Here is a 26,564-nt window from a genome sequence, read left to right on the forward strand (position 1 = left end):
CAGTAGCTGTACCAGCAACTGCTATTTATTGGGCAATATTTTGGATTGGTGCCCAGGGCGGCACCCATTTAGTCCACTTGCCGCATGCACCCTTTTTTTCTGCCCCGCTCCTTTGGCAGACTACAGAATAACTCAGGTCTCTAAGTTCTTCCGAAGACAAATCGGTGCCATAGTGTGCATGCGTGAGTCCAAGCTCTTGCATGCGCAGTACGAATCCTCTCATCCTCAAACGTACTCAAAGACCCGAGTACTTCTATGGCCTTCTGAGGAAACCCGAAGGATACCTCAACATTAAAGTCAGACACTGAAGCAGAGGGCCCAGTGGTGGAACAAAGGGACGCAGAGAGGACTGGAAAAGAGCAAAATCGCAATTGGAAAAGTCTGGAAATTGCTGGGAATTTTTTTCTTTTGTTGAATCGCAATCGCGTTTAGTGCAAACGCTAGCGATTGTTAGTGGAGAGGGGTCCTAAGGGATCTAGAGTCTTCCCACTTTTTCCCAACTGCAGGTTACAGGTAAGCAGGCATGCTTAAACGGGAGCACAGTAATACTCACTGATATTGTGTCTGGTATCTGGAGTCTGGTATATATATTTAAGGTTAAAATGGCAAATGCTCCCTCAATTTACCTAACTGGTCTTTTTTTTTCTAACCGTAACTATCATAGCACAGAAAGATTCAGAGAATTGGGAATGAGCAGGCATTTTGGCAAGTCATTTGCAGTTTCATTTCAGCACATTTTTGTTAAGAGAAGCATTATTACATAGTTTTGTGAGTGGTAAAGTGGGTGCCCTCTAAGACAGTAAAAAATAGATGTTTCACAAAATCCGCACTACTTGTGCTGAAAGCCATAACTACCAGATTTTAGTCTTAACCAGTGCTGTATGTCCAACAACCACACAGGTGATGTGAAAGTAGAAATGATCCTGGTACTGTATTTCAGTTGCTTAACAACTGCATCTTACAATGTATAAATATAATGCAGCCAGCAGCACCCTCTGCTGACAAATACAGAAAACTTCACAATTAAGAAATTGCAGCATAGTTTAACATTGTGTGTGAAGATTCTCAAAAACAAGATCATGTCGCTGCTACTACAAGTAATTTCTTTGGTTCAAATAAAGGGAGGAAGAAAGATTCAGACAATTACAGTATATGCGCGGATGACTTACTTCATGTAGCAGTGACACATCTTGTTTTTTGTACTGTTTCAATCACACGGGTGTATCTTAACTATTGTATCAGGGCATTGCAGTATTTGGTAAGAAAAGTGTGGTGAACAACAGGCTGATTGATATAAAAAAAAGGGACAGGAATGCTTAAAGTTATTGTCTTTTTGTGTTAGAAATGGATACCTCTAAAGAAACACACGCAGCCATCATTAATTTGCATAAATATGCTCTTATATGCAAGTAAATTGCTGCTAAGATTATTGTACCTGAAAAAAACACTACCAGATCATCAAGAACTTCAGGCCAGTTTCACACTACAGATTGGCGCTGTGGTGTGGCCTCCAAAAACAGTCCTTTGGGGATTAACACATTAATATGCGGTAATCCCCTTCTGGCCGACAGCCAAACAGGAAGTGACACTCACGTGCGCTCACTTCCTGTTATGGAAATACGGAAGTGCACAGAAGCGTATTGTAAAATATCCGCCACCGCCATCCATTTTTAAATCCCTTTGTCGCCATAGACTTACATGGGTTCCGGTCCGCTGCACGTCACTGCAGGTCAACACATAACCGCGTGGTAATGTAGATCTATCTGGGTGCCAGGGATGCGGCAAAAACGTCACTTCTGTTGCATTGTGTCATACCGTGGCAGTATGAAAGTTACCATAGACTTTCATTGCTTTGTGGCGGGGTGCACTAAAATTACCACACCGCCCCAGTGTGAAAGGGCAAAAGGTTTTGGTCGCAGGGAAGACGACATCAGGACATCCAAGTATGGAAAGCAGGTGCCAAAACTGTCTTTTCCTGAGGCGTTAGCTGCAGTATTGTGTTGCCACCAACTGTTTCGGACATCTGGAAAATTATTCATCCAGAGTAGAAAAGGAGAATGCTACCATCATGAGTCCTCTTTTGTGCCAACAGTGAAGCATCCTGATGGAGCACTATGTCCCAAGACAAAGTGAGTTATTAAAAAAAAAAAAAAAGTCTTATAGGGCCCATACACTGTACAATAAAAACGTTTGATTTTTCTATTTATTCGACCAAAACGATCGAATCAAATCAAAAAGAGCCTTTTTTGATTAAAAAAAATTAACAATTATCCCGTTTTTTCAATAAAAATCCAATCGGACATGTTGGGAAAATCTTTACATTTCGATCTAACGGAATAGTGCTTGCTGAGCACTTTTTCCCATTCACTTTCATTAAAATCACGGTCGGGTGATTTTGCCCTGTACGTCTCTTCTCTCCCAGCAGTCACAGATGCAGCTTTCCACATTTAACTATCCTCTTCAGGGGCGTTTCTAGGGTCCTTGGAGATCAGTGGCACCTGTGGGCACCAGGCGGGGAGGTACATGCGCGCGCCGCGGCAAAAAATGGGCGTGGCCATGCGGTGAGTGGGCGTGACCATGGGTGGGGCCAAATGTACATGAACTTAGCAGCGGTGTAAGCTACGGATAACGGGCCTGCCCATCGAAATATTGGACGGAGCCCCCTGTCCTTTATTTCGATCATTTACAATCAGTATAGGCATAGATCAAAGATGTATACGCACATACAATTTTGATTGGTCAATCACTGACCCCCAATTTCCCACCCCCGTGCAGTAAGTGGGCCAACAGACAATGAATTTTATGAACAGAGCTAAAATTGGCTAATCAAAATTGTATGTGTGTACCAGGCTTTACAGCTAATACTGTACATACTGAAAGTAGCAGGGATCAGCATACAATACAGCTGGTTTACAATCAATAAAGGCACAGAGTAGCACCTTACACTGTACACACTGGAGGTAAATCAGCACACAGTGCAAGCACTAGAGAACAGCGTATACTGTACATATTAAAAACATAAAAGCAGAGCGATCAACAGTAACAAGAACTGCAACACTAATGTTGCTAAGTAATCAATGTCCTCTTTGGCGTAAGCCTAATGCTGTCCAAACAAAGTTCATCCACATTTGATAAGTATAGGCTCTTCACTGTAAAACTTCCTCCAAAGAAATTGATAAATTTCTGTCACAGCGCTTATCACTATACGCTCACCAGATCGGTTGGCCAATCTTTTCAGATCAGCAGTCAGCGTTTTTGGCCTTGCCAGCAAGAGATTCCTCCGATCACTTCACCAGCCTCTCCAGGCATCCGACCATAAGCTCAGAATAAAACAAGGGAAATGCAATAGTGTGATACCATTTGGATAGAGCTTAATATTATCACCAGTGCACCCCTTTTCCAGAACAGTGCCACCAACGTGCTTCCACCATAAACAGATACACAAGGCGCTCACCAGATGCACTGGCCGACCCGCAACAGACCAGCAATATAGCGTGTTGTTATAACTTCAGTTTTTGGGATAAAGGACATCCTAGGACTCAAACAAAGCCGACCATAGCATAATTCCGTTTGATTTTAATAAGTAATAAAAGTAGTGCACTTACAAATTTGCAGTAAAACATGCGCATATAAAAAAACATAGCACAGGATCCTCCAGCGTCTCCCCAGCTCCTTAGGCTCCGCCCTACTAGTTTCGTCCAATGACTCATCAGGGGCTCGGCCATTCAGAGCTGAGGGACGCTTTAAATACTCTCCACCTCTATCACATGACCAGCTGTCTCAGCTGGATTCATTCGCTGCTGCCGCTTCTGTCATAATCATGCGGCCACTCCAATAGGCTGTCCATATTGGACTAAAGACTACAGTACCCATCTCACTTAGCGGCTACTTCCGCATTTCGGGTGTGTACACCCATCACCCAGCCTTTATTACTTGAAATCCTAATCCCCCTTCCAGTTAAAAACAGTAGCCTTATTAAACAACCCCAGTATATCATTACACTCACCGCTTTCCTACACTGTACATCCCCCATCTGCTAACTGGGGGCTGCAAACTCCAGAATCCACATGTCAGCAGCAGTGGCCATCTTGTGCCTCATAGACTACATTACCCAGAATCCCCTGAGTCAGATGGCTGCCATCTTGAAAAAACAGACTACAGGGATACTGATGTCCTCTGCTCCGGATTGCAATGACTACATCACCCAGGATCCCCTGAGTCATAGCGGCGGCCATCTTGGAGAGGGACTACAAGGAAAAAAATGCCCTTTGTACAGTATTTATAGATATCTTCTGCCTACTCTTGCAGGCATGAAGCTAGTACAAACTAAAAACTCAAAAATTAAAAGTAAAACTAAAAAAGTCTTGCAAAATGAACTACATAAACAAAAATATATAAAATTAAAAAGGGGGGAAAAGAAACATCACCAATCAGTGGCCATAGAAATTCTGGCCATAGAAATGTAATGATATGTAGGATGGGTCCCGATAGGTGATCGTGTGTGGGGGCATCACATAAGGGGGTACTCTGAGTCATGGGGTAACCATACCTTCTTTATTTCCCCGATTTTCAAATAAGGTTGTTCAGGAATGGGAATTTCTATGGCCACTGATTGGTGATGTTTCTTTTCCCCCCTTTTTAATTTTATATATTTTTGTTTATGTAGTTCATTTTGCAAGACTTTTTTAGTTTTACTTTTAATTTTTGAGTTTTTAGTTTGTACTAGCTTCATGCCTGCAAGAGTAGGCAGAAGATATCTATGAAATACTGTACAAAGGGCATTTTTTTCCTTGTAGTCCCTCTCCAAGATGGCCGCCGCTATGACTCAGGGGATCCTGGGTGATGTAGTCATTGCAATCCGGAGCAGAGGACATCAGTATCCCTGTAGTCTGTTTTTTCAAGATGGCAGCCGTCTGACTCAGGGGATTCTGGGTAATGTAGTCTATGAGGCACAAGATGGCCGCTGCTGCTGACATGTGGATTCTGGAGTTTGCAGCCCCCAGTTAGCAGATGGGGGATGTACAGTGGAGGAAAGCGGTGAGTGTAATGATATACTGGGGTTGTTTAATAAGGCTACTGTTTTTAACTGGAAGGGGGATTAGGATTTCAAGTAATAAAGGCTGGGTGATGGGTGTACACACCCGAAATGCGGAAGTAGCCGCTAAGTGAGATGGGTACTGTAGTCTTTAGTCCAATATGGACAGCCTATTGGAGTGGCCGCATGATTATGACAGAAGCGGCAGCAGCGAATGAATCCAGCTGAGACAGCTGGTCATGTGATAGAGGTGGAGAGTATTTAAAGCGTCCCTCAGCTCTGAATGGCCGAGCCCCTGATGAGTCATTGGACGAAACTAGTAGGGCGGAGCCTAAGGAGCTGGGGAGACGCTGGAGGATCCTGTGCTACGTTTTTTTATATGCGCATGTTTTACTGCAAATTTGTAAGTGCACTACTTTTATTACTTATTAAAATCAAACGGAATTATGCTATGGTCGGCTTTGTTTGAGTCCTAGGATGTCCTTTATCCCAAAAACTGAAGTTATAACAACACGCTATATTGCTGGTCTGTTGCGGGTCGGCCAGTGCATCTGGTGAGCGCCTTGTGTATCTGTTTATGGTGGAAGCACGTTGGTGGCACTGTTCTGGAAAAGGGGTGCACTGGTGATAATATTAAGCTCTATCCAAATGGTATCACACTATTGCATTTCCCTTGTTTTATTCTGAGCTTATGGTCGGATGCCTGGAGAGGCTGGTGAAGTGATCGGAGGAATCTCTTGCTGGCAAGGCCAAAAACGCTGACTGCTGATCTGAAAAGATTGGCCAACCGATCTGGTGAGCGTATAGTGATAAGCGCTGTGACAGAAATTTATCAATTTCTTTGGAGGAAGTTTTACAGTGAAGAGCCTATACTTATCAAATGTGGATGAACTTTGTTTGGACAGCATTAGGCTTACGCCAAAGAGGACATTGATTACTTAGCAACATTAGTGTTGCAGTTCTTGTTACTATTGATCGCTCTGCTTTTATGTTTTTAATATTTTTGTGAGTGTTACACACACTTTTTATGCAGTAAGCGAACCAGATTGATATAGGAGAGAGGAAAGCAAGGAGGTAGTGAGGAGCGCCAGGTTTTATGTTTATTTGTATACTGTACATACTGTAGGCAGCAGAATTCAGCACACTGCAGCTAGCGTGCTAAAAATATGACGATCACGTTGTGCGGCGTGCTTATCGCGCCGCACCAAAAAATGGGTGGGCCATGGACCAGAATATAGGTGTGGTAACGGGTGGAGACAAATTTACATGAACCTAGCAATGGTGGGACATCAGATTAGGACAGTGGTGGCGAACCTTTTGGAGGCCGAGTGCCCAAACTGCAACCCAAAAGTCACTTACCGGTATCTATCGCAAAGTGGCAACAGCAATTTAAACTAAATACTGTACAAACGTTTTAACTCATACATGAACATTATGGAAAATCCAAGTTGAAAATAAACTGTGAAGATAAACAATTTCATCCATCCTACTCCTGAAAAATGTATTCAATTTTTTAGAACCTCCCAGTTTTATTTTCTGTTTTAAAACGCTAAAAAAGTAGGTTTAATGCTATTGTCTCATATGATAAGGATTCAGCTTTTCCCATAGTCTCGCAGTTAGCAATCATGTGACCCCCAACAAGACATATTCAGCAATCATGAGGCCCCCAACAAATCAGGAGGCCCCCAACAAGACAAATTCAGCAATCATGAGGCCTCCAACAAATCATGAGGCCCCCAACAAGACAAATTCAGCAATCATGAGGCCCCCAACAAGACAAATTCAGCAATCATGAGGCCCCCAACAAATCATGAGGCCCCCAACAAGACAAATTCAGCAATCATGAGGCCCCTAACAAATCATAAGGCTCCCAACAAGACACATTCAGCAGTCATGAGGCACATAAATAGACAGCATTTCACATAAATAGGCAGAATGCCCCCTTAATATGGTGACCCCCCAAGTTAGGTAGTGAGTGACAGGGACCCCTAGGTTAGCTAGTGAGTGACAGGCGCCTCCAGTTAGGTAGTGATTGACAGGGACCCCGATAGTGAGTGACAGGGAGCCCCTTTAGGCAGTGAGTGAGTGCCAGGGAGCCCCTTTAGGCAGTGAGTGAGTGACAGGGAGCCCCTTTAGGCAGTGAGTGAGTGACAGGGAGCCCCTTTAGGCAGTGAGTGAGTGACAGGGAGCCCCTTTAGGCAGTGAGTGAGTGACAGGGAGCCCCTTTAGGGAGTGAGTGAGTGACAGGGAGGCCCTTTAGGGAGTGAGTGAGTGACAGGGAGGCCCTTTAGGAAGTGAGTGAGTGCCAGGAAGCCCCTTTAGGAAGTGAGTGCGTGCCAGGGAGCCCCTTTAGGAAGTGAGTGCGTGCCAGGGAGCCCCTTTAGGGAGTGAGTGCGTGCCAGGGAGCCCCTTTAGGGAGTGCGTGCCAGGGAGCCCCTTTAGGGAGTGAGTGACAGGGAGCCCCTTTAGGGAGTGAGTGACAGGGAGCCCCTTTAGGGAGTGAGTGACAGGGAGCCCCTTTAGGGAGTGAGTGACAGGGAGCCCCTTTAGGGAGTGAGTGACAGGGAGCCCCTTTAGGGAGTGAGTGACAGGGAGCCCCTTTAGGGAGTGAGTGCGTGCCAGGGAGCCCCTTTAGGGAGTGGGTGCGTGCCAGGGAGCCCCTTTAGGGAGTGGGTGGGAGTGGGTGCGTGCCAGGGAGCCCCTTTAGGGAGTGAGTGCGTGCCAGGGAGCCCCTTTAGGGAGTGGGTGCGTGCCAGGGAGCCCCTTTAGGGAGTGAGTGAGTGACAGGGAGCCCCTTTAGGGAGTGAGTGCGTGACCGGGAGCCCCTTTAGGCAGTGAGTGCGTGCCAGGGAGCCCCTTTAGGGAGTGGGTGCGTGCCAGGGAGCCCCTTTAGGGAGTGAGTGAGTGACAGGGAGCCCCTTTAGGGAGTGAGTGAGTGACAGGGAGCCCCTTTAGGGAGTGAGTGAGTGACAGGGAGCCCCTTTAGGGAGTGAGTGAGTGCCAGGGAGCCCCTTTAGGGAGTGAGTGAGTGCCAGGGAGCCCCTTTAGGGAGTGAGTGAGTGCCAGGGAGCCCCTTTAGGGAGTGAGTGAGTGCCAGGGAGCCCCTTTAGGGAGTGAGTGAGTGCCAGGGGAGCCCCTTTAGGGAGTGAGTGAGTGCCAGGGGAGCCCCTTTAGGGAGTGAGTGAGTGCCAGGGAGCCCCTTTAGGGAGTGAGTGAGTGACAGGGAGCCCCTTTAGGGAGTGAGTGCCAGGGAGCCCCTTTAGGGAGTGAGTGAGTGCCAGGGGAGCCCCTTTAGGGAGTGAGTGAGTGCCAGGGGAGCCCCTTTAGGGAGTGAGTGAGTGCCAGGGGAGCCCCTTTAGGGAGTGAGTGAGTGCCAGGGAGCCCCTTTAGGGAGTGAGTGAGTGCCAGGGAGCCCCTTTAGGGAGTGAGTGAGTGACAGGGAGCCCCTTTAGGGAGTGAGTGCGTGCCAGGGAGCCCCTTTGGTGAGTGAGTGAGTGACAGGGAGGCCCCCCCTCTAGCCGCCGCCGCCGCTCCCCCCCCCTACCTCTCAGCAGACCTCAGGATCAGCGGCGACCCGACCAGATGTACGAGCGGGCGCTGGACGCACCCGCTCGATATGCGGAAGTGATGTCACTTCCGCATATCAGTGCGGGCGCTGGGTCCTAGCGCCCACACGATTGGTCGCCGGCTCGCCGCCTGATCCTGAGGTCTGAGACTGTCAGTGACGCGGCGGCTGGAGGGAGCCGCTGAGTCTTGACAGAGGGGGCGGCCGGGCGGAGATCCGTGGCACCCCAGGAAAGATTGGGGGCACGTGCCCCCCTAAAACAGGGCTAGCGACGCCCCTGATCCTCTTAATAACTGCACCGGTTACCTAATCTTCCACTCTTTTATTGGGGGATGGCTAAATCATGATTTGCTGCTTGGTGTGTCTGCCGAGTTGGCAATGGCAATGGTACCTGTGAGTGTTCAGTTGGCTGATCAAACTCACAGACATGACAGCCCATGGGTCCTGCAGGGAATTCTGTGATGGAATGCATAGCATGGTTACGTTTAAGAAATGTGTTGTTAAATTCTGAACATATCAAGAAACACAAATTCTACACTGGAATTAATTGTGTTTTATCTGTTGGCTTATCCATCACGATGCAGGACTATCATATGTTCTGTACATTTTGTAACCTTTGTTGTAATGTATCACATCAGAAATGACAGCTAGAGATTTTTGGCACCTCAGACACACACACAAACACACACGGTTTCATTTCTCTTAAAGTGCATTGATTTCCACTCCAAATTTTCCAAAGGCTTATTATACTTACTGTTGACAATACGAAGGAGCTTTTTAATCATCGGAACTTCCTAGAACCTATTTAATGCACATGTGCTATGGCCAGATTGCTTCCAGACTACTAGGATTCCAGACGGAATTCCACTACAGAGACAATATTGTGTTTTTCTTCAACTGGAGAGAAGAAGCAACCACCCTTAGACGATTTTCTGAAAGCTCCAGAGTTTTTTTCTGTCATATTTTAATACTTTATATTTAAATTATGAATAGCGAGTGTTGGAGAGGGGAGAAAGTGGTTATGTCTTAGGACCACATGGAGTGGTACTAGACAGACAGGAATACATCTGGGGTGGGTTGGTGCCCCTATATACAGGATTGTATGGCATTGAGAAGTACAGCAGAGGCAGGATGGAATGAGAATGAGAAAATAGAAATGGTTCAATACATTTGCATTGCTAATCCCACATTTAAAAAAAAAAAACACCCACATTTTTAAACTGCCGACAATTAAAGGAAACCAGAGACCTAATAAAAAAATTTTTTATACATACCTGGGGCTTCCTCCAACCCCATGCACATGAGGCTGGAGGAAGCCCCAGGTATGTATAAAACGTTTTTTTTATTAGGTCTCTGGTACTCTTTAAGCACTGTTGTTAGTAAATGATAAGGTCGGAAAGTTAACTAGAATGCAGGATTAGTGTTAGTAACCTTGACTTAGGCTGAGCACCAACCTTGAAACTACTTACAGGAATACTTTGTGTTGGTCAGCAGTCTCCGACCAATGGGTCACAGACTACTCTCTTCCGCTGCTGGAGGCTTAGAGGTCTACGGGAGCCCGAGTGCTCCTGAAGAAGGGCGGCTTGGTTGTGCACATGCGTGAGCATGCTTTCTTGTGCATGCACAGTACGGAGTCACTCATCTTCACAAGTGGGAGATATGAATGGGGGAGACAGTGCTGGAATGAGGGGACCATGAGAGGAAGACTCAAAATTGACCCAGAGACCTCCCCCTCCTTAGGTAAGTATCTGTTTTTTTTTTGTTTTTTTTAAACACTTTAAATTTGCATTGGGTGTTCCTGATCATGGCATTCTTGTGTGTTTTTAAATGTGTTTTAAGATTTAGGGCTTGATTAATGAGTCTACGGGGTATTATTTTAGGTACTTCATTCAATTAAGGGACAACAGAGACAATTTGCATATTCAGCAGAGATGCACTGTGGGACACCCAGTGGCGTAGCAATAGGGGTTGCAGAGGTAGTGACCGCATCAGGGCCCTTGGGCCAGAGGGCCCCCATGGGACTTTTCCTCAACCAAAGTATTAGCTGTTAATTGATCCTGTGGTGGTAATAATCACTTCTATAGATGCTTTGGATAATAGTAATCATTAACAAACTTTCCCCATCCACTTCTTGCACCTCTAATACTGTGGATGATCTTGGCAGGTTTTGGTGCACCGTATCAATTGTTATATATCGAGTGCTTGCGGGGCCCAATGTAAAACTTGCACCGGGTCCCACAGCTCCTTAGCTACGCCACTGGAGACACCTCAGAGCTCATTCCAACCTGAATAATCACAAATACCTTCTATTTTAAGAAGAAAAAGACACAGTTGTGAAAGTGCTGCAATAATACTAAAAGCCAAAGATATATACAAGAGAGTGCGCTGTCTCCTCGGTTGGTATTCCGATTTTAGACCAATGTTGTTTGGTACGTTGGATAAGCGCACATCATAACATAAAACCTCTACATATACGTCCTTATTATCCAGTCTTATCAAATAGCTAAAAAACTGATTTCTAATCAGGGAGTGAAGCATACAGTAGTTGGGACATATGCTTCACCCACCACCAGGGCACCCGTCAGGTAACAAACTCACCGGATTAAATGCAACCCCTGTTAGATGGGTTGTTTAAAGAGACTCTGAAGCTAGTCTAAATTCTCTTTTTTAACTTGTATTCCTGTCAAGGACCATAACCCCTGCTAAACCGCCGCTACCCTGCGGCAAAACGAGGGGTTTATACCCCCAAATCCCCCCTGCAAAATCCACGACTTTCTTGGATGTGGATTTTGCTACTCATGGAGGCAGAGCTATGAGCCGCAGCTCTGCCTCCATGCGCGTCAATCTGCCGACGGCTCTCCGCCTCTCACCGCCCCTCTCTGTGAAGGCAGATTGAGAGGGGCGGGGAGAGGCGGCGATTAGCAGGGATTGACGTGCTGAGAGGCAGAGCTACAGCCATTAGCTAATTCAGGAAGCACTCCCCTGGCAAAGAAAAGGGCATTTGGGGGGTATAAACCCCTCGTTTTCCGCGAGATAGTGGCGGTTTAGCAGGGGCTATGGTCCTTGACAGGAATACAAGTTAAAAAAGAGAATTTATACTCGCTTTAGTCTCTCTTTAAGCGCTTTATCTCCTGGTCACCTCAGTTTCCCTTTGGGTTCCAGACCCCCAATATTCCATAGATGAACCTCAAAGACAGAGTGAAAAACACTCCCATAGCATTATACTGTTAAAAAAAAAACTAATTTCCAATTGAGGCAGTGATGCAAACAATTGGAACATATGCTTCACCCACCACCAGGGCACCAGTAGGGGAACAAACTTACCGAATTAAGTGAAACCCCTGTTAGGTGGGTTGTTTAAACACTTTATCTCCTGGTCAACCTCATTGCTTCAGGATCCAGGGCCCCCAATATTCCACAGACAAAGCACAAAAATAGAGTGAAAGCACTCCCATAGTGTTATATTGTTAAAAAAAAAGTAAAATCTTTATTAACCATTTCAGCCCTCAGTCGTTTTTCACCTTAGGTCGCATTCACAGTGGGACATTAAGGTTGCGTGTTATAAAGTCTTATAATGCAGCTTATCGCACTACAATGCTAATCCTCTTAACGCAGACACGTTGCGACTTTAAAGTCGCATTAAAACGCAACGTCCCACAGTGAATACAGTCTTATGCATCCGAGCAATTTTCACCTCCCATTCATAACTTTAACACTAATTATCACAATGGATTAATCCGTATCTTTTTTTTCCACCATTAATTAGTCTTTCTTTGGGTGGTATATTTTGCTAAGAATTATTTTTTTCTAACTGCATTTTAATAGGAATATTAAGGTAAAAAAATGGAAAAAATCATTTTTTCTCAGTTTTCGGCCATTATAGCTTTAAAATAATATGTTCTACCATAATTAAAATATATGTGTTTTATTTGCATATTTGTCCTGGTTATTACACCATTTAAATGATGTCCCTATCACAATGTATGGCGCCAATATTTTATTTGGAAATAAAGGTACATTTTTTCAGTTTTGCGTCCATCACTATTTACAAGCTCATAATTTAAAAAATATTAGTAATACACCCTCTTCAAAAGGCATATGAAAAAAGTTCAGACCCTTAGGTAACTATTTATGTTTATTTGTTTTGTAAAAAAATGTATGTGGATGTAGTTTTACTATTTGGCCACAAGATGGCCACATTCAAAAACATTTTTTTTTTATTCCTGGAAGCGAACACTCTCGCTTCCAGGAAGTATAGGGAGGACGGGAAACTTTTTTTTTTCTTCAGAAAGATCGCAGCTTCTCAAATAAGTTGTTGGTCTTTCTGCCGGGGACTTAGATCAATGAATGGGAACTACAGTTGTGTTCAAAATTGTTCAACCCTCCACTGAAATTGAGTGTTTTGGCCAGTTTGACATTGATTTTGATCATTTCAGTCATCTTGTTTACAATTAAATCAAAGAGGCACTTGCAAGTCAGACAAATATAATATAACATAACATTTATAATGAAATAACCACACATGTCATTTCTGTGCTCACATCATTATCAGTTTTATTCAACCCCCAAGTGACAAGCATTCTTAGTACTTAGTACAACATCCTTTTCCAGTTATAACAGCTTTAAACGTGAAGCATAGCTTGACACAAGTGTCTTGCAGCGATCTACAGGTATCTTAGCCGTTGCAGTGCGCAAGCCTAAGAATGTGACTAAACTGGAGGCTTTTGCCCATGAAGAATGTGCTAAGATACCTGTAGATCGCTGAAAGACACTTGTGTCAAGTTATGTTTCACGTTTAAAAGCTGTGATAACTAGAAAAGGATGTTGTACTAAGTACTAAGAATGAATGTCACTTGGGGGTTGAATAAAACTGATAATGATGTGAGCACAGAAAAGACATTTGTGGTTATTTCATTATAAATGTTATGTTACATTTGTGTGACTTACAAGTGTCTTTTTGATTTAATTGTAAACAAGATGACTGAAATGATCAAAATCAATGTCAAACTAGCCAAAGCACTCAATTTCAGTGGGGGTTGAATAATTTTGAACACAACTGTAGTTCCCATTCATTGATCTCCGTGCTAACGGGGGGCGGCACGGGAGCACGCAGGTGCTCGCAGCCCAGCAGCAGCCGAATGGACTTGACAGTCACGTCCATTCAGCTCAAATGGTTAAAAATTTGCACTCACATTCTCTGCTTGTGGTATATGGGCACAGAGATTGATAGCGGGCTCTCGCCTCTTAGCAGGCACTGTTCACTTAGTGTCACCGTCGCAGTCATGCGTCTCTCACTCGCGTCTGGTACTGCAGTCTAATCCATCGACATATAGGTAGATAGATCACGTTGCTTCCTCATTCTCCCAAGCTCTGCTTGACTAGTTTCGTCACTGTCTCATGAGCCTGAAGGGACCCGGAAGCCTTTTAAAGATTCACCAGCCACTAATGGCCAAGCCCCTCCCCTCTCCCTCTCAACCAGCATTAGCTCTGTTGGCGCTATTCCAGCCCACAAAGTTGCATTAGGGAAATCCCGTTCGCATCCTAATACAGATTTAAAAACTATAACTATATTAAAATTGCATTTTACTACTCACATTATTGCTCAAACATCTCAAGGACCTTTTTTACTGCTTAGGCTAGTGTTCAAACATCTCAAGGACCTTTTTACAACTCACATTGGTGCTCAAATGTTTTCAGGACCTATATATAGTACAACACTGCCCTCTGGTGGCCAAAAATGTTATAGTTTCCAAATACCATATTCACTTTTTTCCTGGCAGACTCAAAACGCTTGAGCTGCAGCCACTAGGGCACGCTCAGTAGCCAGTAGCAGTGTTAGAGAGCCTAGGCCAAGGACTCCTTACGGAATAGGAGGTTAAATTGTTTTGTTCAATTAAGTATGCTTTATAACTTATGAGTGCTAGTGACCTTGATTGTCTTTATTTTTTCATCATACATGCCTAAAGTTGGACTCATACCTAAACTTTAGGATCAGCATATTTACAAATATGTTTATCATAGTTGCAGAAATAACCAGGGATTTTCCATTATTTATGCAGCAGTAAACATAAGCCTTCAATAAGAGTCAAGACAAGTTTGGAAACTTCCACAGTAGTCCACACTATATTTCCATATTCATTCAATTACGGTACTAAATATACCTGAATTGAGCAGCAGCAACAATATAAGAAATGCCAATACTCCATCCATCAGTTTCTGTATCTCATTTTTGCAGGAAGGGCCCCAACTTGTGCCTGTGGGAACCGCAGATGATTAACAAGTGTGATCCATCCCAGACAGTGACGTATTCTGAGGGGTGCAGGAATGGCTCATGCCATGGGTGCCCAGAGCACCATGAGCGCCATGCCTGCCCCATGCTGCCCCACCATCGCTGCCTCCCCCATTCAGTTATCACATGAAAACCACAAGGTTTCCTTCTGCAATTCCCAGGAGATTGCTAGCCTTAGCCATGGCCCCTACCGTAATGTCTGCTTCATAAGGGGGTTAGTGGCAGTCCAGGTCACAGTTCCTGCAATAATCCACTGCACAGATCTGCATATCTCACACAATGCCCCACCTCCAGCATAGGAGAGGAATTATGAAAAAGTAAATTAGTGACCATCATGTGAATGCCCCCAAAATGTTTGTTGTTGTTCTTTTTTTTAGTCATTATTACTCTGGGAATGTTTGTCTGATAAGATTTTTTTCCTTACGGGAGATCCATTTTAATGAAGACTTATGTTATAGCTCCTATATAATCAGAATGAGTGATGTCAAAGCCTGCCACCATCCTGCTTTAAGACATAAAATTGATTCACTAAATTGTGGTAATGAGAATAATGTGTGTAAATCTTACGCAGAATGAGTGTAGCCTAAGGTCTGGTTCACACGGGCTTGTGCTGACCTTCTGCTCAGCGTCTCGTTCAAACGCTGCCAGCGTTTAACAGCTAAGTTTTCAATGTCTTTTGAATGCTTTTAATGCCTTTTGGGAGAGCGTTGCGTTTTCTAGGCTTTTAGTAGCTTTTGCAGGAAGGGTTGGGATTTGGGCTTTTGTTGGCTTTCATTGACTTTTGCTGACCTTCAAAGGCAACGGCAGCAACAGCAAACGATTTCTAGAAGCTACATGTTGCTTTTGTGACGAGAGTAGATGCCGGGATCTACTGACAGACTGTCATGAAAGCCTGCAAAAGCTGCTACTAAATGCTCCCATGCACTTGCATAGCACGGCAGTAGATCCCTAAAAACTGTTACTTTTAAAACGCCAGCCAGCAAGTAATGGGCAGCACTCACAGGCTGCAAGTGAAGTGAAAGCTCCAGAGATATGCGCAGCCCCTTGGGGCTAAATACACACCTTGAATACAAATCAGATGCAAATTATGTGCTAACACTAATAAATTCTAAAATTTGAATGCAAGCTGACACCCCTGGAGGTGTTCCTTCTGCGCTACTTTTAAAACGCCAGCAAAATGTCTGTGTGAACCAGCCCTAAAAAAATACATTACATGCAATGCATTAGGCCTGGAACCCACTGTAAAGCGCAAGCGCCAATCGCAAACGCTAGCGTTTTTTATGCATGTTTTTCAAGTGATTAATGAAGCGTTTTCCGGCATTTTTGTGAGCGTTTTTGATAAATGTGTTGCGTTTTGTAAGCGTTAGCGATTAGAGTTTTTTGTAAAGCGTTTTTCACTATGATTGGTTGATTCAAATTTTGACAGTTGACCCAACAATTAAGGCACTATCAGCTGATCAGTGTTGATGTCAATAGCTATATACACCTGATTGTGATAATGGCATCATGTGGTGTATAAAAGCAGATTGTCACAACATTCTGTGTGGGTTTTGTAGAGGAGTTATTTGAGACAGAGAGAGACAGAGAGAGAAAGCGAGAGAAAGAGAGAGAGAGACAGAGAGAGAGAGAGAGAGAGACAGAGAGAGAGAGATTGCTTGTTTGTTTGTGTTTTTGTGTGGTTCATCATGGAGGCATGTGCTTTGACCATCCTGATGACTGGAGCTGCTTTGGTGACCAGATGCAGGAGGAGGGCACATAGGTACTGGGTGCACCCCATGCTTCAGGAAAGGGAGAGAAAGGGCCAGTTTAGGACTCTCTACAATGACCTGCGTGCAGATGGTGAGAAGTTTTTTGGCTATACCAGGATGTCCATTTCTAGGTAAGAAGGCTGCTTATGTTACCATCATGTACCATTCATTTATTGTTTGTCATGTGTTAACTTGTTATTTGTAGATATGTTATAGTAATGGCCATCATCAACATTATTTAAGTATAATTTGGGGCAATAGTATTACACTGTCGTATGTAAAAAAGTACTACATAATGTTTTGAGCCTCAGAATTATTTGTCAAATGTCATTAAGTACATGTCATCAATATATCTCCAAATGTTGGTGATCATACACACACCAAATAAAGCACACCAAGATGTTATGAATGCTTTTATTATGGAAATGCAAAGCTAACCAATCCCACAAACATGAGTACCCTTAGCAACATCAACTCAATAATATTTTTTTTCTTCTAAATCTTTTTGTGGCCTTTTTTTCTAAAACCCAAACAAGTATGTTTGCTGTCATGGTAGTACAAACCAGACATGAAATGTACAATACAAAGCAAGTGAATTTTTTAATAGATCTCTGTAACAAATCTACAATATTATTATAGAGGGTTGTTGTTTGTTGATTCAAATATTCACTAGTTTCTTCCACATTATTTATTAATTTGTTTATATTTTAGCTTTGACTTCCTTCTGGCCAACATGAAAGATAGTTTGCTGCACCAGGACACACAGATGCGCAAATCTATTTCACCTACTGAACGCTTACTGCTTACTTTGAGGTAAATATTGTGTGCACATACATATACAGCCTATAATGTTTAACGAAACATTGCTAAGTAATGTTTTTCCAAAAATGAGGTTTCAATTACTTACCATGGTTACTATAACAATTTGTGCACAACCCCACATCTATATTTGTATATGAGACACTACTGCAGCCAAATACTAGAGTACTGTACAGATGGCATAAAGGAGGAGAAGTTTTTTGGTTGCCACTAGATGCACTTGTAGCCAGACCCAGGGGGGAGCAGATGTGTAAGAGTGTTGCTCCAGATATCACAGGTGTTGTATATAGGATAGAAGCACATAAATCAGGTCATGAGCCAGCAAAGCAATGGTGCAATGCACATCTTTAGTACATCCCCAAGACTCAATACATACTTATATAGGCCTGTCAGCCCTTTATCATAACTACATTTTGCGGATGAAGAAGGGGATTATGTTGATTTGATTGAACAAGGCCGATATAATTGTGTTTTGAATTTGGCCAATGTCATAAAGTTTATTATTGCACCATGACCATTCTTGCTGCTGAGGTGATTGGTGTGCTTCTATCCTATACAGTACACATGGCAACCACTTATTACAGTGACGAGCACTAATAGAATGGCTGGATATATATTACTTTAGATATCAATACAGGTTAATTTCGAGAAAGCATAAGTATGTAATGGAACATACACATACATGACAAATCTTTGGACCATCAAATTTGTCGTGGACATATTTGTGACATTGTGTAAGGATTGTTATAGTAAACTTGTAGAGTAATGTTATTTTCATGCTTCAATCTTAAAATGAAATAAGCTATGGGTGTAGCATTTGCGCCCGTCAATTCCAACAAAACAACAGTTGAAGCACATTGCGATTGCTTAGCAATCGTAACAGATAACTAATCTTCCTCTCCTCTCATCATTCCCATAAAAGAGGTTAGTTTGGGTGCAGCATTCTCACTTGGTTGGTGAGGCTTGGTCTGTCCAATATCTGCATATAACACTTGATCTTGTGTTTGGGCACTATTACTAGTTTGGCCTTGGTAAGGGTGTACATATCCCATGCTGTTTTGTGGTCTATATGGATAATTAGAGTACCCATACTCATTGTCATGCTGATAATAGCTGTGCTGGTAATGTAAATTGCCATACGGTTGTTGTCTATGATATGGAGGATTTGACACTGGAGGTGATGGTGAGGGTGTGGAAGATGAGGATGAGCTTTGTGATTGTTCCACACAAGTAGATGGTGTATTTTTAATGGCTTTTTAACAAGATCAATGATAGCCTGTCTTAGATCTAAAATTCTATCCTCTGCTTCTTTTTTCATATATGGAACCAGACTTACAAACACAGAACATTTATATTGCGCTTTTCTCCTGGCGGACTCAAAGCGCCAGAGCTGCAGCCACTAGGACGCGCTCTATAGGCAGTAGCAGTGTTAGGGAGTCTTGCCCAAGGTCTCCTACTAAATAAGTGCTGGTTTACTGAAGAGGCAGAGCCGAGATTCGAACCCAGGTCTCCTGTGTCAGAGGCAGAGCCCTTAACCATTACACTATCCAGCCACGCAGCAAAATTGTAGTGATCACAGCTAGCATGATGTAAGACACCTACAGCTTCCTGCATGGAATTTAAAACACCACTTTCAAACGAACTTTGTGATCTACCAACTGCACCTTGGCGCCTTCCTCTTCCTGTTACTTTAGTAGTTGTAGTTTTGGTTGAGGAGGTAGTAGGCTGCACAGGAGACAATACATGAACACTACTAGTATTTGACGTTTCATCACTGGGTGTGTCAGAGGTGCTTAATAAAGATAAAGTACTATTATCAAGTCCTTCTTCTGCATCATCTTCCTCTATTCGGACCACAGGTTCTGCAGGAATGTTATCTTGAGTCCTATGGAAGGGCAAAGTTGTATAAGTTTTGGAAGTGTCAACATTACATGTGTTCTGATATGTGTGTGTTGGAACATACAGAATGCTAATGTAGGTGACAACGGTTGTACACAAACGATAGTTTACTTACTCCTCCAAATCCATAGTTGGTCTTAAGAAAGCAAGTTCATTAGTGTAGCTGTATTTGGTTCGATTTGATGCACCAGAACCACTTCTGCTCTCTTTCTTTTCTTCTAGGAGCTCCCTTCTAAAGTTGTCCTTGATGGACTTCCATCTTGTTTTCACTTGTTGTACTAGGGGAAAAGAAACACACACACTATTAATATATGTTTTCTTTACACAGGTTTCTTGCTACTGGCCATACATATGTGTCATTGCATTATCAGTATCGTCTTGGAAGGACAACTATTCGAAGAATTGTTTTGGACACATGCAGCTTAATCTGGGAGATTTTACAACCTGAGTTCCTGAAGTTATGGATCACCCGGATATGGGTGATTGGGAAAAGATTAGTCAGGATTTTTGGCAGAAAACTAATTTTCCTAATTGTGTGGGTGCTGTGGATGGCAAACACATCCGAATTGTGATGCCTCCAAATAGTGGCAGTAAGTATTACAACTATAAAAAAATACTTCTCCATTGTGCTTCTAGCAATAGCTGATGCTAACTACAGATTCAGCCATGTGGATGTGGGTGCACAAGGAAGCAGCAGTGACTCCGGCATCTTTCAACACAGCCGGTTTGGAGTTAAATTACGAGAAGGAAACATCGATCTCCATCCTCTTCGGCCCTGGCCACACACAAATGGACCAGATAGGCCACTGGTCTTCATTGGGGATGAGGCTTTTGCCCTGTCTAACCACATGATGAGGCCTTTCCCACAGCGCACTTTGAACCCTGAAAGGACTGTTTATAATGTTCGCCTGAGTAAGGGAAGAAAAGTGGTGGAGTGTGCCTTCGGCATAATGGCTAATAAGTGGCGAATCTTCCACACAAGCATGATGATGGACACCGCAAATGCTGTAACAATTGTGAAGGCTGCATGTGTCCTACATAACTTTGTCAGGGACAAAGAGGGCATCATTTGGGATGAGGATGTTCCACCAGCTGCACTTGAACTACTAACAGCATCCACCAGAAGAGGCACAATATCTGCTACCACCCTTCGTGAACAACTCACACTATATTTAAATTCTCCAGAGAGCTGTCTGCATACATAATAGTCTTGTAGAATAGGGAAAAAATTAGGAGGACATAGCAGGTTGCGGAATATTATTTTGTTTAATTGTTATTAAAAATGTTTTTTGCATAAGTTACACAGCCTTTTTATTATTAGGGACAGGTGCAGCCATGGGAACATGTATGTCACAAGAAGTATCGATTGATGATGTTACATGCTATAAAACAGTTCTCTGTGACACTTCCGTTGAGCCAGCAAGCCGTCAACAGGAAATAGTACACTTGGATTAGAGAATTGTGGGAATAAGTAAGCCTTCTGGGTACTTTCCGCGCTGTAAATGCGCTAACAAAACGCTATGCATAGCGATTTCACAGCGCTTGCACAGAGCTTCTAAACTTTACATTGAAGCGCAAACGCTCCAAAAATGCTGCGTGTCCTGCGTTTGCGATTTTTGGAATCGCAAACGCTCCTGTGGAATTTAACACATACGATCACATTAGCTCAGCGTTTTGGAAAAACGCTAGCGCTTTCAAGCGCTCCCTAAATGCTCCGAAAAACGCCCTTGTGGGTTCCAGCCCTTATACTCTACTAGTATCCGCAGCGGATGCAGTACAAATTTAGTTAGGGTTACTTCTGCTACAATCAAATGAGAAGTTTTCTTCTCTGCATAAATTCAGTTAGTCCAGCTGGCATTTCGCTTACCTTCAGTATTGGTAGTTTTACTTTTACACCTGAAGTGAGAGGAATATAGAGATTTACATAAACAATGACATTACCAGACTGTCTTGCAGATCCTTTGCCTCTAATATTTATACATATAGACCCTGAACAAGCATACAGATCAGATGTCTCTGACAGAAATCTGACTAGATTAGCCACATGCTGGTTTCAGGTATGTGATTCAGACACTACTGACAGAGATGGCCCGAACCGTTCGCCGGGCGAATCTCTCTGGGCCTTCTACTACTTCCGGGTCGCAATGACCCGGAGTAGTACGCCTGCGCTGCCCGGCGGAGCGCGTCCTAGATCGCGCTCCTGTTGCCGGGCACTTTCTGCGAATGAAAGTGCCCGGCAACAGGAGCGCGATCTAGGACGCGCTCCGCCGGGCAGCGCAGGCGTACTACTCTGGGTCATTGCGACTCAGAAGTAGTAGAAGGCCCACAGATTTTGAGATGTTCGCCGGCGAACGTTTCGGGAACCGTTCGCAACATCTCTAACTACTGATGCATGAAAAATCAGCAGGAAGCCAGGTAATTGGTATTGTTTAAATAGTAACTGTCAGGCTGCAAAAGCTAATTTAAACCTCTATTCTCCTGTGTTAAACAGTTTAGAAGGAAGCCAAAAAGGCAATACTGAAGTTAAAAATCTCTCTTACTTTTGATGTGTGCTGAACAGCAAGGCTGTTATTCCCAATCTCTTAAAAGTACGAGAGGCCGCATAACATACTGCAAAGCATTCTGGGGCTGCTTCTTCCCACCTTGGGTCCTCCCCTCGGCTGCTAGTGAGAAGTTACAGGCTCAAGTTACAGCAGCTTATAACTCAGCCCAGCTCACAGCACTGAAAAATCACGGCATATGTTCTGTTAGAGTATACTGCATGAGTTCGCTATTGTTCCTAGCCACATGGCTAATTAATATTGACTGCACAGTAGTGTTTTCCAATAGAATTTTTTTTGTGAGTCGAATCATCAGGAAGCAGGGAGGACATGACGACACAATTGGCTTCATAGGAGACAGACAAACATGGAACCTGCCATGAGCTGTCAGGAGCATCATTCTCTGCAAATACTATATAAAAATTCTGTGACATCCAAACGTGGACAGTGAAATGCATATGTAATGTAAGTACAGCCAATATTTAGCTACTGATATATGTGTTTTTTTCTCTGCGACCTTATACCTAACAGCTCCTCTTTAAAAGAAAATAAATATGGGATCCTCCACATCTCACTTCCTTAAACTCAGTTTTTGTTTTTGTTGTTTATATAAAAAACAAAAAACAAACATCAGTATATAACATATACAACCATTTAGTTTATGTATTGTCTTTTTGTGCCCTCTTGTGGTCACACTGGTTTTTGCTTATTGATCTAAGGCAAATCTTTCATAGAGTTATACAAACAGTAAATTCATACAAGTTACCAATATGAAGAGGGACAATGCAGATAATAAACATTTATATAACCCATGACTTCTTCCACTAGTTGGGCTAATCAAATACACCAGGAGAGAAAGATCCTAGGGAAGCAGGAAATTTGGGCGCATGAGGCAAGTGGACAAAAAGGGCGCCGCCATTCACTCCCATAACAAATATTGTTTGATGGGCGCCAAACAGGAAAAAAGAGCGCTGGAGATTATTAACATTTTCAAACGGCGCCCAGAGATTTTTAATGTTTTCTAACGCCACTTGTGATGATTTAGGTTTACAAAATGCGCCCGTGACGAATAACGTTTGCAGAAATACTAAACATATTTATCGTATTTAACTAAAACATTATTTAAAATGTTATCCCTTACTGTTTGTAAAACATTATTATTCAAAAAATAAAGCGATCAGTACGTAACGTAAATTGTAACATATTTTTTAGAGTCACTATTTGTAAAACATTATTCTCCACACAATAAAGCGATCACTTTAGGGTGAGGCACCACCAGGGGTCTTAGGGTTAGACACCACCAGGGGAGATTTAGGGTTAGGCACCACAAGGGGGTCTTAGGGTTAGGCACCACCAGGGGAGATTTAGGGTTAGGCACCACCAGGGGGGTCTTAGGGTTAGGCACCACCAGGGGGGTCTTAGGGTTAGGCACCAACAGGGGAGATTTAGGGTTAGGCACCACCATGGGGGTCTTAAGGTGTGTACACACACACGACAGCAGCCAACGACTGGTCCGTCGGCACCTCCCGCTGGGCGGGTTTTTAGCAGACTGTAGTGCGTGTGTACACACTGTCTGCAGACTGATAAGGCTGTTCCTGAACGATCCTCCGGGAAAATTTAGGATTTTCTCGACAGTTCCTCTTTAAAGAGACCCTGTAACAAAATGTTGAGCCTTATTTCTTCTATCCTATAAGTTCCTATAGCTGTTCTAATGTGCTCTGTCTTACTGCAGTCGTTCCTAGTTGCACAGTGGCTGTGTTATCTCTGTTATATAATCTAATCTTCTCTCCTCTGTCGGGTCTGTTGGGCTCAGGCAGTCAGGCTGGAATGTGCTGTGCTGCTTGTGATTGGATAGACGCTATACACGCCCTCTCCAGGCCCCCTGCACACTCTGTATGACTCACACAGTGAGCTACTCTCAGCCTATCACTTGCTATGTCTTTTGTGTGTAAACACTGCCTAAAAATGGCAATTACAAGCCAGGATTGCAGCAGGGAGTGGCAGAAACAGCACAGAGGGGCCCAGGAGAACATAATGTATAGAATGGTATGCCTTTTATTGTAAGTATTTTACAGTTCCGATTCTCTTCAAGGGCTAATTTACACTAGACAGTGAGTTAAAATGCATGAAAATGCATAAATAAAAAACTCATGAACGGGTGTGAATGGGTTTGTGAGTTGCTGTGCATTTCTATGAGTTTTAACTCCCGATGAGTTGAAATGCACTGCACAGCAACTCACTGTTGTAGTGTAAATGATAAAATGAAAGTCTATGGACTTTCATATTCCCATTTAAAATGCACACTGAGTGCAGTGAGTCAAAACTCATTGCAACACAAATAGTGTGATTGAGCCCTAAAGGACACCAGAACTGGGAGGAATATACTGTATATGAAGACTACCTTATTTATTTCCTTTTAAACAATACCAGTTGCCTGGCAGTCCTGCTGATCAGGGATGCTCTCACGAGTTATAACTAGTGCTTAAGCACTCGAATTCGTGATTTAAATGAGCTGTAATTAGCTCAGGTGTACGGCAGGGAGTGAAGGGATTATTTACCCATAAGTGCGTGTCCTCCCTGTGCTCCAACTAGCTTGCATGCATCCTATTGGTCGCGTTGCATGCCTCACTGCTCGCACTGCCTCCTTCAAGCCGGAAGGAGGAAGTGCTTGGTGGTGAGGCTTGCAACACGACCAATAGGACGCGTGCAAGCTATTTGGAGAGCAGGAACGGATAAATAACCCTTTCACTCCCTGCCGCACACCTGAGCTAATTACAGTTCATTTAAAAAACAAATGTGAGTGCTTAAAGAGAACCAGAGACGAAGCACCCTCATGTATTTTATCCTAAATATCAGTGGGAACATGACAGTAAACACCTACCCTGCTTTTAGTTTCATTCCTCTCTGTCCAATTAGTCTGTTATCAGCTGTGATAAGAATCCCGACTGAGCCTTCAGTCAAAGTTTGACCTGGAATCAGATTAGCTGAGTCCGTCTGCTGTGAAGTAATTTCAAGCCCTCCCCCTCCTGGCTCTGCCTTCCTGCTTTGTATACACAGCATCACGGAGGGCTGTGATGAGAAGGGAGTGGTTGCTGCTGCCTAGTAATGCCTGCTAATTCCTCCGTGCTGCCGCCACTGCTGAGTCTGCCGACTGCCCTGCTGTTTCCTCCGTGCTGCCGCCGCTGCTGAGTCTGCCGACTGCCCTGCTGATTCCTCCTTGCTGCCGCCTCTGCTGAGTCTGCCGACTGCCCTGCTGATTCCTCCATGCTGCCGCTGCTGCTGGATCTGCCGACTCTCCTTCCAGCCCAGGCTGGGGGAAATCCAGGTCGGGCTAGTCCGCAGTGGGTCTCCCAACACTGCGCCTGCGTCCTCCACACTAGGCTTGTGCGCTGACCAGCACAAAAGCATAGCAAGCCAAGAGATTAACATTTAGAGCTGCTCATGACCCGGAAGAAGAAGGGTATGAGCCGGCGGCCATCTTTGATTTATCCCGGGGGAAAAATGTAAAAATAAATGTACTAAGGCACACCAAAGCAGCGAAAATAGTGGTAAAATAATTTCCTCATGAAAAGCTATTGATGTATATATATTTTGTGTGTATAACGTTCATCTCTGGTTCCCTTTAAGCACTCATTATTACTCGTGAGAGCATCCCTGCTGCTGATCTTATTGGCTGCAGTAGTGTCTGAAACACACCAAAAACAGGCATGCACTTAATCTAGACAGACTTCAGTCAGAGCACCTGATCCTCATGCTATGCTTGTTCAAGGTCTTTGGCTAAAAGTATTTGAGGCAGAGGATCAGCAGGACTGCCAGGCAATTTTAAAGAAAATAACTATGTCTACCTTCATATCCATCACAGTTCAGGTGCACTTTAAAAGCAACTCCAAAATGCTGCTGAAAGAGGAAAGCACACCTCACAATCTTTGCAGTTAACTGAGGGGTGAAAATAAATCAAGTCACAAAATCCATGGTGATGCATTTGGCAGCTGCTTTTCCCTAGCTAGAGTATGGGCATGTTTCATCCTATCCTACACCCCCACCCAATGATGTGCCTGAGGCAGATGCCTCTCTACCAACCCACCAATTCAGAAAGTTTGGTATTAGTACTGTGTACAGCTTGCAGGCATTGAAAATAACTAATCATCTGACTTACATGTCAACAAGTGTCAGCAGGTAATGTCATTTTCTTCTTTGTAAGACAGTTGAACTGAAAAGAAAGAAGAAAGAAAAAAAAGAGGTTAGCATACACAACTTGTATACATTTTACTATCAGAAGGAGGTACATAGATCCCAGGTACTGTACGGTTTTAGTAGTCAGGGAAAGAAGAACTTTTTTTTAAGAAATACTTTGGTGTGGTTCTGATGGTTACAGTGAAAGTCTTCCAATATGACTTTGTAGTTAATATTTATTTCTCCAAGGAGTGACGATAAATTCCAACTAGCCATGTGCAACTCCCAAGTCTGGACAGAGGTGAGAAGAGCACAAGAGCAGCGTCCCTGCAAGTGGTAAGGACAGGCACCTTTTCTTCTATTTCTGCTAGACACTACTAGCAAGCCTGCAAACTCATACTGCAGCGTTAAATTGTATTATGCTAAATGGTTTACTACTTTATTAAGTCCAAGAAATTTAATTTACTGTAATGATTTTTAAACAAAAAAGCAACGA

At 43.5% G+C, this 26,564-nt stretch overlaps 1 protein-coding gene and 1 long non-coding RNA gene across 8 annotated transcripts in view; one reads left to right on the forward strand and one right to left on the reverse strand.

The window, feature by feature from the left end:
• Nucleotides 1-19,239: 19,239 nt before the first annotated feature.
• LOC137546906 (uncharacterized) lies at nt 19,240-26,106 on the reverse strand. Its single transcript, XR_011026398.1, has 3 exons — nt 26,052-26,106; nt 19,471-19,633; nt 19,240-19,341 (listed from the first exon to the last, which is right to left on the reverse strand). It is a non-coding gene; the product is annotated as an uncharacterized lncRNA (long non-coding RNA).
• LOC137546905 (arylsulfatase H-like) overlaps nt 26,063-26,564 on the forward strand; it is a 228,656-nt gene continuing 228,154 nt past the window's right edge. For 5 of the 7 annotated variants that reach the window (XM_068269923.1, XM_068269920.1, XM_068269928.1 and 2 more), the window contains exon 1: nt 26,151-26,404. In XM_068269923.1, the coding sequence (XP_068126024.1) occupies nt 26,343-26,404 (62 nt within the window). In that variant the 5' untranslated portion in view covers nt 26,151-26,342. The other 2 variants (XM_068269921.1, XM_068269922.1) reach the window with 2 other exon arrangements.

Source organism: Hyperolius riggenbachi, chromosome 2 (assembly GCF_040937935.1).
Source record: "Hyperolius riggenbachi isolate aHypRig1 chromosome 2, aHypRig1.pri, whole genome shotgun sequence".
Classification (NCBI taxonomy): domain Eukaryota; kingdom Metazoa; phylum Chordata; class Amphibia; order Anura; family Hyperoliidae; genus Hyperolius; species Hyperolius riggenbachi.